This window comes from Lichenostomus cassidix, chromosome 7, assembly GCF_008360975.1.
Source record: "Lichenostomus cassidix isolate B80296 chromosome 7, HeHo_3.0, whole genome shotgun sequence".
NCBI classification, from domain to species: Eukaryota; Metazoa; Chordata; class Aves; order Passeriformes; family Meliphagidae; genus Lichenostomus; species Lichenostomus cassidix.
Window position 1 is genome coordinate 28292129 of NC_139488.1, and position 21406 is coordinate 28313534.

The following is a 21406-nucleotide window of genomic DNA, read 5'->3' on the forward strand; positions in this document are numbered from 1 at the left end:
CAAGCAAGGGAAATTGGTAGTACTTGCTTTAGAATAATGCTGGAACATCTGAAGTTCAGTGTATCAGATATCAAGTATTTGAGGAAAATTCAAAGAGCTAATTACTGTGCAGTTAATAGTATACTGTATTTTTAATTTTGTTCTCAGACTGAAATGTCTAGGCAAATGTTTGTTCATTTCCTTTGAGGCACATAATGAAACCAGAATAATATGTGTGGTTTTTTGCCTTAGAACCTAAAAGGTGTGTTTTAAACACAGCTAAAATGACCCTGTGTAAGTGCCGAGTTCAGTTTAAAAAGTGACTGTTAAAGATTATGCTTGGGGTTTTTTCTCCATTCTGCTAACTGACAACACTGACATTAAAACTGACTGCCTGTTGTTTGTGATGACAATTTGCACAGGTCTTTCCCACAGTGTATTTGATAGGGCTTTCTATTGTCTTGGTTTAAATATACCAAACAATGCAGCTGCTATCACACACCTTTGGGCAGGTTGGATGGAGAAAACCATTGCATCTAGATCTTGTTTTAGCTGATGTGCCAAAGCCAAGATTAAATTTTGGCTTCAGAGTTTCCTTTCTGGCGCTTCTGAAGGTTGAGGGACCTTGTGTGGAACATTCAAGGATAAATTTCAGTTCTTTCTGTCTGCAAAGGATATTTATCCATAAAACAGTCACTGAAAAAAATTTGCTGAAGACATAACAGACTGTAGGTGAGCCTATTAATATACACAAAGGACAAGTAGAAAAGGAACTGTCAGGGCTGTCCTGTGCCTGTGTTAAGACTTCTTTCAAGTACAGCAAATTCCCCTTTTTTTCCTGGCCCACCAGTTAAAGGGTTTGCTCCCTTCTGCTGCCTGTAAATGGAAAATGTAATTGGAGCAGTATCTGACCCGTCACAGTCACATCTCATTTCACTTCCCCCAGTGAAAAGACAAGTCAGAATCTCTCTTGGAGTGTCTGCAAGGTGTGTTGGGGGTTTTTTGCACTGTATTCTGTATCCATTGCTGTACTATGTAATCCAGAGGATATCAATGTATCCCTACCCATTAGTCTAAAATGCTCGTAATTCTGATTCAATTAGGCTGTAAGTAGTAAGACAAATGCGGGAAATTAAGTGGTAAAGGTCCAGGTGACTAAATAGCATCTCTGAGTTTGATGTGAGTACAGGCAGGAGCAGGTGACCCTGTAGGGTGATTAAAGGTGATTTTAAAGGTGATTGCCAGCCAGTCTCAAGAGAGCCATTGAGATTGCTGTGCCATCTCCTCCCCTGCCCCTCCCAAGTGTGAGAGGTCACAGTGTCACCTCACGAGAAAGGATGATGCCCCTTGTTCAAACATTGTGCCGAGCTCAGGAGCCTGAGGATTTCGGCAAGGAGAGATGAGTGTTGCACACTGCTTCCCTCAGCCCTCTGTGCTTGGGTTTGCTCCTCAGCAGCACGCAGAATCACAGATGTGTAGTTCTTGCTCTTTTGCCTGTTTTAAAGCTGAGCTTTAACCCTGCTCTCTGCCTTGCCACAGGGACTCTGCCGTTTCCAACAACAAGACCCCGCACAACAGCTCCATCAGCCACATCGAATCTGTCCTTCAGCAGCTCGACGAGGCCCAGGTACAGATGGAAGAGCTCTTCCATGAGAGGAAGATTAAGCTAGACATTTTCCTTCAGCTCCGGATTTTTGAGCAGTACACCATTGAGGTAAGAGCTGGCTGCATGACCTGGGGGGTAGGAGCTGTGGGAGAGAGAGGACATGTAAACATACCCTGTGAGGGTGCACCTTGAGCTGTTTGATTGTGCTCAGCTGTCCAGTGAGAGAGAGTTTCAACCATGCTTTAGTTCAGACTGGTGGACTTATTATATGCTTTAGGATAAACTGCCAGAATGCACTGTAATAGGTGCATTAACTGACTATGCTGAGAATCTGCCTGCTTTGCAGAGAAGCTTTGTGAGATACCCATGTTCTGTTGACATGAGTCACTCAGGGATTTGAAAGTTCTGTGTCACTTATTAGTGAGGTTTGTCTCTTCAGATACAGATACATGCCTGTCTTTAAACCACAGAGTGAAAACCATGTTATGAAAAAAGGAAGGGTATGTAAAAGGTGGGCTTTATAAACATTACAGTGGATTTATTTTAAAAGGGAAAAAAAAAGTATTAGAGGGAAAAGTTAAACTATGTTTTTATGTCCTCATTAAAAAAAAAAGATCTTTCAGTTCTGTTTTGTACTTCTGTTTTGAAATCAAAAGCACTCGATGGGAAACTTGTCAAAACATTAATAATTGGGATATTCTTGCACTGAGAAATTTTGAAGAGACTCCAGCCAATCTCAGTAATTACTTATTGCAGTTCTGATAGGATATGATGGAAAAAACCCATCAATGTATATTAACTCGCACACAAAGTCCATGAGACGTGTGTCAGTGTTTGTGTTCTTTCTGGGTGTTTTCCTCCTGCTGTATCCCACTGGTGCTTGTTCAGTTCAAGGAGCACCTTCAAGTGTTTGGGGATGATGCATTCCTGAAGGTATTGTTTGTAAATCTGCAGGTAATCCTACAGTGGGTACTGGTAACTAATGGGAGCTTCAGAATGCTGCGGTATATTTTGTGTTTAAGACATGGCATGATGAATTGTAGTGGAATAAAAGGCAGGAAGCAGGTGTCCTGTTTCCTAGAAGGTGTCCTGTTCTGTAGCTGAATGCCAGAGATAGGAATCAGTGAGGAGTGTGTGAGCTTTTCTGTTGTGACTGCACAGTGAGGTATTTCACTGCAGTCTGTCCTACAGTGCTTGTTAATTATGTAAATTAGAATAGTGCCATTTACTTACCAGTTATATGCAGCCTCCTTGCTATCGAGAGGCAGCATTTTTTTGTATGTGTGTATAAATAGAAATGTATCTATTTCATATCACATACTACTCTTCCAGCAAAGTTTGTTACCTCCTATATTTAAATAGAAGATACTTTGATACATGTGGTGTGGCAGATATTGAATAATTGAGTGTTTACTCTAAGGATGTAAATGGTGTGAATGCTGTACTTGAACATACCTATAAATGGCATTTGTGCTTTTTAAAAAAATTAAGAAAAAAAAAAAGACACAACCAATATGTGCTTCTGGAACACTCAAATGTGTTTGTAGACAGAATGTGGTGAACCCACGTGAGTTATTCTTTAAGGTGTCAGCCTGTTTCACTGCAGATTCAAGGTCTGAACCTATAATTGTGCTGATTTAAGTAAAAATATTTTAAAAATGCAAATCGCTGTTTTCAAATTCTTTTTCTTTGTAAATAGTCTTTCAATTAAAGAGTGTCACCAGCAGGCTTTACTTTACTGATGGGGCAACCCAGGCATCAGGAGAGGATGTAACTTACACTATTTCCCTCCTCACGGGATACCAAAATGGAATACTTTGAGGATGTCTCTGATTTGTTTCTGCATGAATCCTCCTTCTGTATAGTCACAGAATGGAGTGGCTGTGATACATTAGATATTTAAAATGTGCTTCACAGTCTTTTAAAATCAGATTACCTAGAAAGGATTTTAAAGAAATCACCACTGAGTTGTCACAGTAGATTTGCTATTTTTTTATAATATGAACATCTGAATTCCCTCTGCAAGATTAATATTACAGGGAAATATGAGAGCATGTTTCATATAGAGTCTGTGGGCAGATTATTTTATTTAGAAAGCTCCCTCTCTCAGAAAAATATATTTTAGAATAATTATGACAATTTCTACTGAAAACACAATGAAAAATATCTTCAGGTCAATATCTTAAATGCCCTAAGTACAGTTAGTGCTTAAACAAGAAAGGCAGTTTGGATGGTAATAAAACAAAGGCAGTTTGAAATAAAATGTTGAATAACACATGTATGCTATGCATTTCAAACAACAGCTGAACTGGCTCAAATTGACACAGTAATAGTGCTTAGAAAGTAGATTGCAGTCAGTTGCCTCAGCTGTATAATAAAGATTCCAAGTCAGGAGGAAACTGTTAAAAGAATTAACGGAATTATCTCACACCATTGTTGAGAAACAAAAAGATTTTTTCATCACCATAATTTAAAAGCATGTAGTATTTCTGGTGGTTGACTATTTCAAGCTATTGAGGGAAAAAAGATGATGACATTTAAAACAGGAAATGAAGTATTTTTTTCTACTAAAGATAAGTAGCTTCAGCTATGACTGGAACTGTATTTAAGCTTTAATTTTCCATAATAGCCTAGATCCTGCATAGATTAAGAATAGTGAAATAATGTGTATCAGTATGATTGATTATCAAATGAATTTCTCCTTTTCTAGTCTAGATAAGCCCCCTTCCATCTGTCCAAAGAGCAGTGGCATATTGAACACATCCCTAGTGAAAGACCTCTACCTGCTGCAGCTGTGTTAATCCTCCCTGCACTCACTCACACAAGCTGCCTGCAGATAGTGGGCTCTTCTCCTCCTCCCAAACTTGAACACCTTTCTCCTCATTGCTGCTTCTGCCTTGTCAAGCACCGAGTTTCCAATTTCTCCCTCTCAGGTCTGTTCTTGGATCTGTTGGTTCTTGTACTCCAGGGAATCCCTTGAGGTGAGGATCCTTCCCTGGCAACTCTGGTGAGAGGAGGATTTGCATCTCTCCAGTGGAAGCCAGAGGGATGCAGCTGTGGGAGCCCATCTGCTTCCAACAGCTTTAGGGAAGGCTGTGCATCAGAGCTTAGCCTCAGAGAACAGTTACATCTCGTGTTGTCTCTTTCCATCCAGTTTTGGTACTGAACATTTTCAATTCTGTTGATTTTCCCTGCTTTGACTCTCTCTCCTTTCTATTTAATATTGCAAACAAAGTATTAGGATTTCTTTTAAAATTTATAAATGGCAAATTAATGATTTGCCTTTTTTCTTTTGTTTAGGAAGTCTCTGTCTTTTGTTCTTTGCAAACTTACCTGCTTTGACTGTTGTCCCCAGATACTGAAATTTGTGCCACAGATCACATAACCCATTCCTCTGGCACTCCTTCCTAAACTTACACTGTGCACATCTGTTGTGTAGCCCTTCTGGTTTTTGAGCTTTTGTATAATCTTTGCTTCTTGACAGAGGTTTGGAGTCCAGACAAACTTCAGGATTAATGATTACTGCACAAGCAACACTTATTTCCATCTATTTAGGCATTATTGATTTTTTTGTACTTCAGTGAAATCTGTCAACTATTGTTGCATTTTGTCTTCAGCAAAAATAATTTCCTTTAAGAGAAGCCACCTGCCTATTTCTTTGGCAGGGCAGACCAGCTGTGTTCATTTAGGACTTTTAAGGACTTTTAAGCCTCACAGTCAGCTTTTATGTTGTTCTTCAGTCATGGCAGGTTTGGCAGATATGAATTTGGGTACAAACCCACAGGCCCATAGCTTGTCCTGCCTGTTCTTTCTTGCCTTAATCTCATTATATGGACTGATATTTACACTCTGGGTTCTTGGGGTAAGTTATGAAATCCAAACTATGGCAACACCTGGAAACAGACATAACAGAAACATGAGAGAGCCTGGCTGTTCCTATGGGAGGCTGTTCAGCCCTAAGTTTTAACACTACAAAATGACAGCCCATCCTTTATTTAGGAAACGTGTCTAACTCTGATGCCTGATATGTTTTATTCCTTTACCAAGCCACTGTGTTTAAAAACAAGATGGGATCATTGGGATTGTATGGCTGGTCTCTCTGTATGCTACAGACTTCAATTGAGATTGTGCAGCCAGCCAGGTAACTCGGGAGATTTCCTGGAATGTGAATGTGGTAGCTGATCTGCTGCAAGGAAATCAGGAGTAAGGCTGGAGGGCTGAGGGCTGGCAGACATCAGCAGCAGTGCTGGCACCACACTGACTGTATTACACCTACGAAGCACAGTCTTGCTCCAGAGTCCTATCCTCAGCAAGATCTGTCAAGTTTGTCCCTTGCACCAGAAATAGTAATTCAAATGGTTATTAACCATTATTTGAATGAATGTGAGTGTACATCAAAATGCTGAGTAAATGTATTAGAACCAAGTGGTAAGATGCAGTGAGTTGCAACCCTTAAAAAAATTAGTCTGTGCATTTTTCCCTTTAGGTGTTTGTAGAGAGATTATCAAATTCACCTGGAGGCCTCTATAAAATGCTATGACTGAGAACAGGAGTGATCTCAGCCAATACACCTCCAGCAACATTTGTTAGTTACCTCAAAAGAAACTTCCTTCTCCCTTCCCCAGAAGTGTGCAGCTCCTTCTCTTGTGTTTATTGTTTCTTTTCCTACAGTGTGCAATGCTAAACAGAATTTGTGTTCTGTAGTCTTAGAGTGATGTGGTTCCTACACCAAGACAGTCCTGGGAGGCATAAAGGGTGTTCCCACTGTACAGTATAAATTGGAGCTTGTATGCTGTTTATTTCAAAAATCCCCATGATCACTAAAATCTTCACCTGCTGGATAGCTAATTTTCCACCATTCAATTTCTTTGGCTCCATTTCACCTGCTAATTAAATTTTTCAGCCTTGATTTCTCTTGCTGACTCTTCTGGCTGTTCACAGCCATCCCTGAGCATGAGTTTAGGAGGAAACAGGAGCCAGCTTTCACAGCAGCTTATTTCACTGTTATTTAAAACTCATTTGAGTGTCCTATTCCAGGTTTATAACACTGGCAGAATCTTTCAAGAGCATTAGCTGTCTGCATAAAGGTGCAAGATGTTTAATAGCCGTCTCACAGACTTAGAGCTGACACTCAGGTGTGAACTTCTTTATTAGAAATAAGTGTTACAGAGATTTTGAGATAGATTTGAAAGAAAGAATGGTGGAAAAAAAATTCAGCCTGTTATGTTCATAAGCTGGAATCCTGTAGTGTTTCATGCTTAGTGAGCTTTTGGGTTTTTTTCCCTCTATATTGAGTTTTTCAACTGCATGTCACTTCATTTTAAGGAAAGGAACTCTCTAAGCTGTTCTGGGCACCCTGTGTTTTGGAGCTGAATTCCATTGTTGCTCCAGATATTTTTGGGATTCAAAGGAGTCAAAAGCACTGGAGCAGAATCATCATTGTGACAGTCCTTCCACACTTCAGTTGTTCAGGTCCCCATTAAGCCAGTGTGGCATCTCTGTCTGTTACCAAAAAAATGGGGTGACAGTGTTGTCATTTTGTACAGCATCAGCCAAAATCAAGGCCTGAGAAAGAGGAACAACAAACTTTCTGCTTCTTTGATCTGTAGAGGTGACAGTTCCATTTACCCTTTCCCACCTTAGTCTGCTCCCAGACCCACTTACACTGTCATATCCAGGCCTCTTCTCCTTCAGCCTGCTCTGAATGCTGTCACCTTTTGGCATTCCTGGTGCCCAATCTCTGGTGTGTGCCTTAGAGGTCTGGTCTCACCAACTCTATTACAGCTCCTTTCTTTCTGCACTCACAGGCATTCCCTCTGCATCCAGGAGTTAGAATTTTTTTTATTCCTTCCTGGATCATATCATAACTCTCATCTCATCCATCCTCACTCTGTTCATCTCAGCTGTATGGCTGTCACTTTCCTTCTCTTGAAATGAGGTAGATATTGCCTTTTCAGTACAGATCTGCTCTGTGCCTGTGTGACTGTTCTTCCTGTCCTGGCTCACCCCCATGCTCTACCCACTCTTCTCACCTTTGCTTCTCTTCCTACTTGCACCATCATTTTTGTTGCAACCTGCCTCCTACATTTGCTTGTTCTTCCTAGGAATCTTTACTCTTTTCCAGATCCCTCTCAAGCCCACTCTCTTTGTGTTGATAGCTTGTGCTCCCATGATAGAACATTCTTCCCTCCTCCTCATATGCCCTTCCTCAGCCCATACTTAAGAATATCAGCTCCTATGTGATTCATTCTCCATATAGCATTTATCTTCTTTCACTTGATTCCTCACTTCCCCTCTCCACCTCCTTCAACTGGCAAACAAAATTTTCTGGTTGGAATTAATTCAGTGTTCAACATCTAAAGTCATGTTGTTTAAGGCCAAACAAGCAGCATTCAAGGCTCAGCAGCACCATTTTGTAGAAAATCTCATCAGCAGGAGTATTAAAAAAAATATACTTAAGGATTTAGATAAGAAATTGTTGAAGAAGTGCAATTGCCTGCACAGCAGCTGCTGCAGCCCTGGCAGGCTCTTTGGCCTAAATTCACAATCAAGCTGCAATGTAGGCATGAGATGCCTGGACTGCTCCTGCTGTTATTACTGCTACTGCTTCTCACCTGTGTACCTCCTCCTGTACTGCTCATTATTCTCCAGGATTGAAGAACATGTCCCTCTCCATTTGGTCATGTTTCCTGCTGATGTTGCCACATGATAAATCCAGGAGGAAGCAAATTCGGCATTCTAGAAGCAGTAGGAATTTGGATATATTAAGTTGCTGCTTCAGGAGGATTCCTGCCTAAAGAATATGTGGTCTAGACTATGGTCAGTGTGTCTGCATGAAAAACAGACCTGACTGCCATAGTCTGTATGTCCATAATTGCTCTGTGACAGTCACGTGGAGCTCAAACAAGCCCAGCATTTGCTCTCATGCTTCCTCCCTTTCTCTGATAAGGATATATCAGACATCTCACTTCATACTCAATAGGGTTCACTACCAGCTTTGCTTCTCCTCTGCTATCATGGCAACAGGAGCATCTGTTTCAAGTGAAGAATGACAAAATGTGCATCCTAGGCTCATTGGAATCAACAGCTTGGTCATGTCTTTCTCTCATCAATACTTTGACCTTCCTCTAGTAATAGGGAGCTATTTCTTATTCACTGACCTTGTATGACCCACAAAAAAGGAGGGTGGCTCCTTCTAAGGAGTCGGATGAAGTGTGGCTGACAATGACTCATTTGTGCAGATTTCCTTGGAACAGTGTGGGAACCAGGGGATAAATCTGCTGCTTGTTCTGGTGTAGACCTGAGCACTGCTGCTCTCACAACCCTTCTGCATTGATGCAATTTCTTAAGCCACAGGATAACAGAGCAGAGCTCAGGTCTTCTATTACAGGAGAGCTTCACTTCTCTCACTGCATATGAGGGTTGCTGAGGTCTATTTAGCATCACAAACACTGGGAAGTAGTGTGAATAAAATACAAAGTGCTGTCAGTCCTTCCTACCAAAAAACTAGCACATGAACAGAGCAAACTGATCAGCCATTGTTCTTTGTCAAAAGGGAATAAAACAAGTTCATGGCCAAGTGAGCTTCATTTATGAGAGAATTCCTGACACAAGCCCAGTGCAATTGGGTCTTTCCACAGATTAGGAGACAGGACACTTCTGTTTGATGCAGACCAAGTTTTATGAGAGATATCAAGGCTTGACCAATCTGTGAAAATAGCTGTTTTTTTAACTTTAAAAATGTCTGTAGTTAACAGAGCTGCCTAATTATATCTTCTTCCTCAATAAAAATAATTTTACCTATACCCAAATCAAACCAGTAAACTCAGACTCTGGCAGCATTTCCAAATGGTCTTGTTTGAAGTACAGAAAATGCTGAAATTTTGAGGCATTGTCTGTACAGACAGAAAAGGAAATGTCTTAATGAGATATGCAAAGCAGCATGATCTCTGGAATAGGGCACCAGATTGGGATTCAGGAAACCTGGGTTGTTATCACAGCCATACTATTGCTTCTTGCCTTAGTGTGCTTTTGATTCCCTGCTAGCCATCTGTTTGTTACTCAGAGCAACGTACCCAGCCTTCCTGTACCCACTTAGCCTGACAAATTTGGTGGTGTTCCACCTCTTGCTGTGCCTGATTCCTTCCTCTCTTCCCCTGACCCAGCACATGGGATGACTGTCACTCCTTCATCAGGACCCACTCAAAGGCTGCTTCCCTCCTTCCTTCTTCCCTCAGCTGGTGGCTGTGCTCTTGGCCTGGCAAAGCTGGCACTTACTGTGACTGGTTTGTTACTGCTGGACATGTCTGACTGCCCAGAGCTGCTCAGGTGCAGGCTTAGCCTCTGTTCCTGGCCCTGACAACATGACATGGAGCACCATGGGCTGGCCTTGCATCCTGCATTGTTTATCAGCTTGTGTCCTCACTGCTTGTACCATCCCTACCTCTTTATTGGGAACCACTGATTTGATCTGAGCAGTTTGGCTAACGAAACAAAATCCCTTTTAGCTTCATTATCCACAAAGAACAGGTAGATATTTAGGTGCAGCCCTTTCTGTGTGTGGAGCCTAGTTGAAGCTGGTTGCCATCACAGGCATGAGCAGCACTGGTTCCTGGAATGGAAATTATTGTGGATGTAATGGTGAAAACAATACTGATCGCTGTTCCTTCTGCAGCCAGGTGAAGTTACCAAGAGAAAGTTCTTCTCATTTACTTATGTCACATGCTTTGCTATTAAAATGAGCAGAAAAGAATTTACATTGAACTTTACGTTACTGTCATGACTGTAGGAACCTGCTCTCACTCTGAATTAATTCTGTTGTTTGTAGTTTGAAACGAGGTCAAGATCACCTCAGTTCTGATTACTGTTAGCTGGGCATCTGTCCCTAAATGTAAATGTATCTAGTAAAACTCTTCTCCACTGTCTACTTTGAGCAGTTCTCTATAACTGTTAAATCTGCCAATAAGTCTCCACAGTTCAGGGACTCCTGCTGTGATATGTGAATGAATGAGAGGCTGCTGGAATCAGGAATGGGGCCAAAGACAGTGTAGAGATAGCTATTATTTAAAGGTAATTGAGTGGAATGAGCAAAGGAACAAGCTGAAGGAAAATAGAAGCCCCTCAGGACACCCATGCTCTGCCTTTTACCCTGCAGCTGAGTCCCAGGTTCTTCATTGAGTTAGTCTGCTTTTCTGCTTCTCTCAAAAAAGAGCCTAAAATGTGCATTTTTTTCATTCTAGTACAAAACTGTGTGCTCCTGTCCATTCTAATGTGAGAAAGGCTGAGAACTGGTCCATTTGGGTCATCTTCTTAAGCCTGTGTGGGATATAATGTATGCCTTCTGAAAGGAAAGCTGAATGGAAAATTTTGAATCCTGCCCCTTAGGAAGTTAAGCATCTCACTGCACACAGGTCCTGAAGAGCATTTTAGTGAGAAGCAGAGGACTTTTCACTGCATCATACCGTGCACAAGTGGGACTGTAGATACCTACTTTTAGCTCTCCTGAATCTAGGTATGAGGAATTGACCTAATAATCAGAATTAAGGCATTTATTTAATAATTTTAAATCCTTTTAATACTTGTATTCTGCACCATAGGACTTAATTCCCATTTCCCTTGTCCCCCCTCCCTCATTCATTGTCACTAACACCTTTCCTCTTTTTTGCCTGTAGTAGCAGAACCTAGATTGAGGTGAGACTGGGCTGTTTAGGTGGAGACTAGATCTTGCTTTAATTGCACAGGCAAAAATGGAGGACTTTGATACCAGCTGGTTACTGTAGAGAAAGATGTAAAATGCAGAAGATACAGCAAAAGGAGTAAAATCATCAGCCTGTGTGTCACAATTAGAAAACACAGAAAACAAAGAAGATTTTGCACATTGCCAGGAGTTACAGGCAGGCCTTTGGTTACAACCAGGTACCATCTGTGAATCTGCAGATGATTCACCTAAACCTTGAGTGTGATATTTCTGTGTTGTGCATTACATCTGTGACATGTAACATGTAGTGTGTTGCAAAATGGTTTTAGAAACATTCAGGCCATTTTAGGACTGTGTGGTTGTAAGATGTTTTGTAATTCTGGCAGCATTATTTTTTCATTTAATTTGGATGTGTTCAGAAACATTCACTCTGCCATCAATGAGAATATATTGGGTCTTCTCTTCCAGTGTCCTTGGGGATATTTAAGGGAAAGGGAAGGTGACAGAATTCTTGGACTCATAATCTTTTCACAAATCCTCACCTAAGAAAAATATGAAGTGTGACCACTAAGTGGGCAGGATCTGGATTGTACTGAGGCTGTGGTTTGAAGGTTTCTGGATCAGAGTTAAAATGTGAAGTGTTTTCTGTTTCAAACATTGTTTGAGAGTTAGATATTTCATTGATCCTGGGTGAATACAGCGTCTGTCTTCTGCCCATGAAGGTTACAGCAGAGTTGGATGCCTGGAATGAAGATCTGCTGAGGCAAATGAATGATTTCAATACTGAGGATCTCACTCTGGCAGAGCAGCGATTGCAGCGTCACACGGAGCGGAAGTTGGCCATGAACAACATGACCTTTGAAGTCATCCAGCAAGGGCAAGACTTGCACCAGTACATCATGGAGGTCCAGGCTTCAGGTGAGCAGAACTAATTGATCACTATTTTACATGGAAAAAAACCCAGAACAAAACAAGAAAAGGCCCAAGTCCCCAAAATAGATATCAAGCAGAAATACCACAATATGTATCAAATAAATCAGCTTTTAACGTAAGTGTGGGCAATACCATTTTCTCCACTCCCAGGAATTTTGATTCATGATTTTATGTAAAAACCTGCTGTTTCTTTGAGACTGAAACTCATTGAGGAAATGAAGCTGACTTTCAAGTTCCATTCAGAAAGTTTCTCAGCTGCAGGATGGAGTTTGTGATTGACTCCAAATCAGATTGAGAGGGGAGGGAAGGGCAGGACAAGCTCCTTATCCTTGCTCCAGCTCAGAAACAGGCACTTCAGAGTCATGAGCTACAGATCCTTGAGCTGGGCAGTCAGACCTCAGGTCTGGATGAAGTCTAGTCATTCTAGACGCCTAAGCTTGTTCATCTTGCTGCAAATAGACTTTATTGAGAGTCAAACTGACCAGACGTGCTGGCTTCATTCTCTGCAGACTCAAGTACCTTTTTCTTGTGCCCCATTTCAGGGTGCAGACATGCTGAGGGAAAGAGAGAGAGGAGTAAGGGGAGAAAGAATCCAGTTATCCAAGAGTCCTCTGGGAAAGAATCCAAATATGAGAGCCTTGGAACCAGTCATGAAATGGAACTCTTGTTTCCAACCAGTTCCCCTTGGAATTATTTTGTGTAAAAAAGGAACATGATAAACCATACTGAAATTCTCTTTTTCAGAGTGTACTTAAAAGTTGAAGGTAGCAACTTGGGTGTAAAAAAGCCCCTTGAGATGTGCTCTTGAATGAAAGTCTTGATTAATTTTGATAGGGAGTCTGTCTGATTTTACTCTGCATCTCAGCATAAGATCCTATTTCTAATATATCCTAAGAGTCAGGATTTTTGTATACTTGCATTTTGCATTTGGAAAAGAAACATCATAATTCAGATTAATCACTGCGTAAAGCCCAAGAAAGAATTTTACTTGTGAAGTGCTTTAACCTTCTAAAATGTTTGGAAAGAGTGCAAAGCAAGAGCAGTTCCTGTTCTTCCCTCCCTTGAATAAAAAGGATTTTATGGCTTTATTCTTTGGCAAACATTTTACCTCTAGGCGCCTACCTTCAAAACAATCTGGCAGTATCCAGCCTAATTTGGCAGGCTGCACTCAACAGAGCTTGAGGACTTCTTCAAGAGTATGTTGTGAACTAGATAATTTGGTGCATTCTGTGAGCCATGTGTGTGATCCTCTCTGAGATCTGCCCACACGATGCCTGGCCCTGTGCTTCAGCCTCCCTGCTTTCTGACTTAGAAAACTCATCCTAAGACATTGGTTAAGATGTTTGTGCTCCTCTTTTTGTTTATTTTTTCATCCTGAAGGAATCCATGGGAGGTAAATAATACGATCCAGAACAGAGCACAGTCAGGAGCCTCAGTGACTCATTTTTAGAAAATAAAAAATAAATAAATTCAGTGTTTGACAAGAAGTTAAAAACAACTTCTTTTGGATTGCTGACAAAAGGTTAGCAACTCAATGAATTGATTTTTAAAATGTTTTTGTAAGATTATCTGAGATCACTTTCTATGAAGCCTACCCAATAAAAATCCACTGCTCCCAAAAGCAGGGAAGCAGAAGTCCCATGGGGATGTAGAGTAACTGTAGTTAATCAAAGGTAATGGCCATGTCTGCTATGCATGGAATGCTAAATGCTGGGAGAATGGAAAAATGAGGGAAAAAGATAGCACTTGGGAGCCTACTGCTTCTTACTTCAATAAAGAACAGTTATACTTCATAAAAAAGTGATTTAATTTTACTCCCTCTTCCTGAATCCTTTGTCATAGCCGTTCAGTGCATAGGGTAAGGGATGATTATTCTTAACTGCCAGAGCTGAAAACTTGCAGGGGTTCTGGGAAATCAGCTGCTATTGCTGCTTCCTATTGTGCACTGTCACCACTGCTACAATCAAAACTCAGCTGTAGCCACAGAAGATAAAGCCAGAAAAAAATGGGATTTTCCAGAGCCATTCCACCTAACCAGCCACCCTTAATTGACCAAGTTTCTTCCCTTCCCTATAACTCTCTTTGAGCTTTATTCTTTTCAACAAGCCACACAGGAAACTGACTTGATTTGATCACTCTGTTGTTTGGCTTGGAGGTCTTTAAGCCAGCAAGTCTGTCAGATAAAATTACATCCAGGTGTTTCCATTTTTGATGTCTTTTTCAGTTGTAAGTCTTGTGGAGGTAGAAAAAGAAGGTTTTAGACATTTGTCCATGGATTTTTGCATGTCTGGTGCAGACTTGGAGCACTGACCCTTACTAGGCTGTGGAGTGTCTGGAAATCCCTGTGAATATTCTCACGTTGGTACAATAAATCCAGTGGTTCTGTGATGCACCAGGTGAGGCTCTGTGGATATTGAGGGCATCTGTGCAATCAGGCAGTTCTACAAGTCCACTATTTCCAAAGTTCCATACAGCTCAGGGTTATTTTCCTGTGATTCCTTCCACTACTTCGACACAGCTGAATGAACCTGGATTAGCCTGTTTTCACCTAGTTTATAAAGAAATGTTTCATTTTGTTATAGAATAGGTAAGATTTGGAAGTCAGGTTACATTTCCTGAAATTTTGCAGTGCTTGCAAATCATCACTAAAATCTGTGTCAATCAGGAAACATATTTGCATGTAGAGAATATTGTAACAGTATTCCCAACAAGACTGGACTTCTTGATAAGCCAGCACCTTTTATTTCAAGGAACCTATCTGCTGTTTTTCCTGTTTGATTGTAGCTCTGCTGCTGATAGCAAAGCTAAATATGTGGGTAAATAGGCTCAGAAATGGTTATTGATTTTTTTGGGTGCCTAATTCAATATGTTTTGGTATTTCCAAAATGACATCTTGGACATTTCTGAGAAATCCATTTCCCATGGAAAGTTTAGGATAATAATTCAGGAGTGATTTAACACTTGGGTCCAAGCTGTGGTGATGACGTTCTCAGGTAATTTATTAGCACATGTACCTTAGTTAGTCTGATTCTAGGCATTAAAAGCAGTTACACTCTAATAGCTGGTTAATTGATTGCACAAATTTATTTGAATTTTAAAGTCCATTTGCATTGTCAGTATCATTGTCATAATGAGCCCTCAGTTGGGAGTCTCTTATGGTTTACAGAGCTACAGAAGAAAAATTGCTTCAAAGTCAAACCTGAAATGCACTCTGAAGCTGAAGCTGGGGACATTTATTCAGTCCCTACCTGATATGTGTAAAATTCAAAGTCCTTTTGCTTCCTGGTCATCAAGCTAACATTGTTCACCTCTTTTCTAAGTGTTGCATTGCTTTGAAGGGAGGTGGAAATCAATTTAATTTGGTTTGTGGTGTCCATTATAGTTAGGAATAACTGTAGTTTATATTGCAAAGATGAGAATATAAACTCTGCCATCACAGGCTCCTAATATTTCAGCCTAAAGCAGGTTTAAAGCAGTTGCAGAACAGTTTTTTACAGGTTAAAAAGCAATGCCCCTTCCCTAGACTGAATTGTGTCTCACATTGCAAACAGTTCAGGTGTCACTAATGTATGTTTTGTAGGATGCCAGGTAGTGTGGCTCAGTACTCTTTTCTGGAGGATTTTTAAAAAACATTTTCAATTCGATTTCATTCCCTTGACATCTGCTGCACTGTTTGAGACATTAGAAGAAAATGGCAACCAAGTTCACTTTATCAGAAAGCCAGCTGTGCTTTTCTAGCTGTCAAAACACAATGTAAAGATAATATGTATGAAATTATTCTGGAAACAGGGCTTTCCATTTTGCCAGCCAATACTTGAGAAGAAAAAGCGCTCTCACCGCATGCGCTGGCACTGCAGAATAAATCTGCGTGACATATGACAAGCAGGAAAGGGCAGATCATTCATCATGGGGAGCACACAGTGCCCTTGGATAGCATCCCAGGCAGTTCCCTGGTTGCTGCTGATGAGTTAGCACGATCAGAACTGCACCAGCTGAGTGTGCAGGAGGGAAAGCTGTGCATTTAATATCCAATAGGTGTGGTGAAGTCAAGCATACAAAAAGCCATCATGTCCTCAGGATACAGAACCATATGCAGGCTAATTGCAGCAACAATGCCTGGTGTCTGTCAATTGAAAGGAACTTCACTCCCAAGAATAGAAACATATATTAAATTTCCAGTCTTAAATGGGAAGCCAGGGGCCATTCCACTTTATTTGGTAATGAAGGAACTGTTTTGTTTTGGCTGGGAAAGGGAATAAGCCAATCATTTGCATTCCCATGTGCTTTTTCTGATAAAACCAGAAACCAAGAGAAAGGGATAGGGTTAGTAATAAGGTCATATTTATTTTGTGTGCTGTCCTGCATAGATATCGCTGAATGAAAGTCATGAGTCTCTGAGGAGGATAAAGGGGGAGGTAAACACAACTTTCTAAATGGTTTTAAAAATAGTGTCCAAGTCTTTTTTTCAGCAGCTTCTAATTAACACATTTCTTTTTTAATGCTGTATTATTCCATGAAATCAAGTGGCTTTGGAGGAAAGTGCAGTGTTTTGTCAGCATTACTGCAATCACATTATTTTTAAATTAGGTTCCTTATCCTTCCTGCTTTGAGGCCAATGGCAAAATTCCAGTAGACCTTAATAAGGGAAGAGTTGGGTCTTTATTAGTTTGTAATCCCAGGGACTGCAGTAACATGGGATGACATCATATTTTCTCCAGGCTAAACCTTCCAAGTTGCACTGGTAGTGAACTGAGTGTCAAAATCACATCATTGTCACCCCAAAGGAAAGTGTGAATTTTCATGTAGTCACCACACACAAGGCTCACGGTGTCATAAAAACATTCAGGCAGAAGGAAGGGCCTCAGGAAGTTTCTATTTCAATCTCCTGATCAAGTCTGGGTCAGCTATGAAATCAAACCAGGCCTTTGAGGGGTTTATCAATTTCATGTAGGATGCAAGGGAGGGGGATGTGTTACCAAGACTCCTTTTCTCTCTGGCATGTGAGGATTGGACAAAAATGAATCTTTGGAATAATTCTGAGTGAATTAAAGTCTGATTTAAACTAATTCATTGTTAATGATCCTCTACAAGCATCCAGATGGAAAAAAGTTTTCTCTGTGGATTTCCCTGCACTTGTAACACTACTATAGATATGGTGGCTAGAGTTTACTTCCTGTATTTCACTTTCCTATTTTTTTTCTCATCTCTTTTTTTCGTCTAGGTTTTTTTTCAACATGCATTTCTGAAGTATAAGTCAATGAATTACCTTAAAAAGGGAGTTTTTTCCTGTCTTTTTAAAAATTTGATCTTCATGCAGGTTTTTGAGCAAGACTGTGCTTAAGACATTCTGCTGGCCAGATGCTGATGTGTCAGAGGAGAAGTGATCACCAGAGAAACACGACTGTAGGAAAATGTAGTGATGAAGAGTAGGAAGCTGGGAAAGCCAAATATTACATGTGAGAAAGTTTAGTGAGAAAGAATTACTCAGAGAGTTGCAGACCACTGTGTTAGGTGGCAAAAAAATTTGAAGCTTACATTTATGCACAATTGAAATTTCAAGTCACTGCAATGATCTCTCTCTCTCTGCATGTTACAGGCATTGAGCTGATCTGTGAAAAAGACATTGATCTGGCAACACAGGTTCAAGAACTGCTGGAATTCCTTCATGAGAAACAGCATGAGCTGGAGCTTAATGCTGACCAAACTCACAAGAGGTTAGAGCAGTGCCTACAGCTGCGGCACCTCCAGGCTGAGGTCAAGCAGGTGAGAGGTTTTTAATCACACATGAGGGGTTTAAGGGGGTTTTCAGCCATTCCATACATTCAGACTGCTGAGCCAGTGTCTGCCAAGTGATAAACCTTTAGGTGGGCAATCTAAATCCCCCTTTCCTGAGCAGTACTTGATTTGCTGACAGGTTACAGAATGGCCCTTTGCAAATAAGGAGGGGCTCTGCTTCCCCAAGTGTGTATGTTTTGGGGTTTGTGAATAGTTGTGGGAATTCTGTGCAGAGCTGACCCCGTAGCTTCTCAGCTGGAGGAGCAGTCTCAAACTCCCAAGTGTTCTTGGACTATAATTACTTGATTTGTGACCCAGACTTAAGCTGAGGTGGAGAACAAGCCCAAAGCAAAGGAAACTGAGCTGTGACCATAAGTATGACATTTTAGTAGTTTTACCTTTTCATTCATTGTTCTATACCTGTTGACCTGCAGGAATCTTTAACATCTTCTGGTGGTTTAAAAAATTCTGTCAGTGGTCTCTAGATCCTAGGACTTGTTTAGCCATCTTAGTATTGTTACACTGCCTTTCTTTCAGACTTCATCCTAGCATAAGCAGTCATGTTCTGCCTCCCTTGGTTTTCCCTAATATTTAATTTGGATGCCTCATGTTTCTTTGTTTTCCTTTGCTGCACAGGATAACGTTACACTTCCTGCTTCCTAGCCCATAGGTGGCTTCACACTCCAGTGTATGTCTGGATTTTAATTGAATGGTCTTGATTTCATCAGGAAAACCAAGAATATTTTTCCAGACAGCTGAAATATTCAGTTTTCCATTTATCTCATACAAATAGGTGGGTTAGGGGGTGGTGTTGGGAGGGGTGTCCAAATACTACAAGGTATTAATGAAGGAAATCTGCTTATTTGTTTATTTATACACACATAGTCTCTCTAAATGCTCAGAACATATGATCATAAATATTCACTTTTGAAGACCGAATAACTGAGTGATGCTTTGTCTGAACTGTTTTATCATTGCTGGCAAAAAAGGATCCTTCACTCTCAGCTGGCAGCACCAACACCAGTGCATACATTTTCTTTCAAAGTCCACTTGGATGTGAATATTTTGCAACTCTACCTAAAAGAAGCATAGAACTCTCCCATTTTTTAATTTATTTTTTAAATGTGGTCATTGTGCATTTGTGATTTATTGAAGATCAACTCCTCACAACGTTCTGAAGCTCTGTAGAGTGCTTTGGCTTTCTTACAAAAAAAAAAGAAAACAAACCAAGCAAAACCCAGAAACACTCTGTGATATTTATAAGCACCATCTTAACGTGACTATGAAGTATGTCCTTTTATCAGAGATTGCTGAAGTTTCTTATACACAGCTTAACTAAGGTCGGCGGTGTGTGTGATAGATTTATGATGAAGTAGAGCCATTTTAACTTACGACATGAAACAGAGTGGAGTTAAATATGTAGCAGAAAGGCTAAAGATGCAGGTTGCCCACTTGCCCCAGATGAAGTGCAGTCACTCCTGCAAGCCTTACAGTGGCAGTGCAGTGCTTCCTGCAGGTACCTGATGTTATTTGCCTTATTACCAAATATCTGCTGGTCCTTAACTATTTTACAACCAAAATCTACCCAGAGAAAGTGGTTATAGGACTGGGCTATCTAATGCTTATTGTGAAAGAACAGCTGCCTTGAATTAGTATTTCCTTAACAGAGCTTGGGACCATCAGAGACTTTGTTATTATGTGACCTCTCAGCAAACCAGTAGTGAAAAATCATTTTATTTATTCAGCTGAATACTGAGGCCTCCTTTGCTTGTTAACCTATAAATTACCACAGCTACAGTCTGCCTTAGAAAGAGGCAAGGTAAAATATTTTTGTGTCCTCTCTATTTGGTTTCCTGTAGATGAGTCATATTCCCAACCATTTAGTGAAATTGGGAAATATATTGATTTTGGCTTGTAGTTCATCTCCAGTCTGGTCTGGGTTTCCTTCACTTTCAGTTTAGTGCATCTGAGATGATGGATGATCTCATTACCAAATTGCTCTTTCTCTTGTGAATGAGTTGAGATGTGGCTGTTGCAAGACACCTCCTGTAGCTGTGTTAAGTTCTGCTGACAGAGTAAAATTGGTCAAAGCTGCTACATGTACATGTGTTTGCATTTTGATATAATGGCTCATGGAAATAAAAAGTCTTTTAACTGTCGCTATCCATTTAAGTTTCATTTACCAGAGATTTCTGCTTTATATCATATCCACCAAGGGTTTGAATGCCAAGACAATGAATTGAAGTTTGGGGCCATTAAAGTGGAACAATTCCAAATGAGATGTTCTGTGAACTGCTTTAGAGTGGAAATAGTAAAGATCAGTAATTCACCAGCTCTTTGTTATTGAGAAAGATCCTGCCCAAGCCTGATTTTCCCTCATTTGGATCCCACTCATTCCTGACAGAAATGACAGAGCTTGGATTGCTTACATAAAGAAATAGCAGAATAGATTTCTGGAGATCAGTTTAAAAAAACAAAACTCTCGAATGCTGTGCCTGCAGCTGTTTGGCTTCCCTATCCCCTCATTTTATCTTTGTATGGTTTGGGCTTTTTCTTTTTGATAAGTGTTGAACTTGACCTAATTTGCTCCAAGATATCCTCACAGTGCCCCACTGTATTTGCTTTCCAGGTTGTTTTGAAGTATATTTAATCCTTTTGATGTGCTTATTATCCATCTACTTTGCTGTTTGGCATTAGATTTGCTTCAAAATGTATATGCCCAAGGGATGAGGGGAAGTAATCATTTGAGAGATACCGAATATATTTGTTTTTTCCTAATCTAATATCAAATAGCTCCTGGAAAATTGATGCAGTTTTAAACATGGCTAAAATTACCAGAAGCTGCCCTTGCTGGTGGTTGAGTCTGTGTCAGTAAAAGTTTTTCAAGGAGGCTGCAAAGGGTTTGGATATGTAAAAGATTCACTTACATTGTATTGTCTTTTAAACTTAAAAATCTTTTCTCCTCTGACTGAACAGGTATCCATAGTGGGGCCTGAAGTCTATTTTAGAAACATGAAGGAAGGCATTGTGACTAAACTGAGCAGTAGACAAAAGCACTGCATGATACAGAACTCTCATTTCTTAGGGGTGACTGCTCAAGGGATGCCTCAATCTTTATTTTTTCTGTAAAGTCTGACACTGTGCTCAGTGAAGACTGCAGAGTTCCAGGGAAGAAATTATGAGTTTTAGAATAATTTGGTACTATTATTTAATTACAGAGAATCCCTGTACAGGAGCATAGCCTCTGTAAAGCAAACTGGAGTCAAAGGTGGGAGTTGTTTCAGAGCTGTGGTGGTTGCCCTGTTAAACACCCATTCCAGGGAAAGTGTTCTCCAGTGACAAGTGGCTTTTATATAAGATCCTGTAAAACTGTTTCTTCTTCTCTGTTATAAAAAATAAAAAATTGTTAGGCTGAA

The 21406-nt window shown here is 40.4% G+C and overlaps 1 protein-coding gene across 11 annotated transcripts in view; it reads left to right on the plus strand.

The window, feature by feature from the left end:
* KALRN (kalirin RhoGEF kinase) overlaps nucleotides 1-21406 on the plus strand; it is a 476294-nt gene that overhangs the window by 295763 nt on the left and 159125 nt on the right. For all 11 annotated transcript variants that reach the window (XM_085066971.1, XM_085066977.1, XM_085066972.1 and 8 more), the window contains exons 13-15: nucleotides 1519-1693; nucleotides 12005-12200; nucleotides 17812-17978. In XM_085066971.1, the coding sequence (XP_084923097.1) occupies nucleotides 1519-1693; nucleotides 12005-12200; nucleotides 17812-17978 (538 nt within the window). The remainder of the gene's footprint in view (nucleotides 1-1518; nucleotides 1694-12004; nucleotides 12201-17811; nucleotides 17979-21406) is intronic.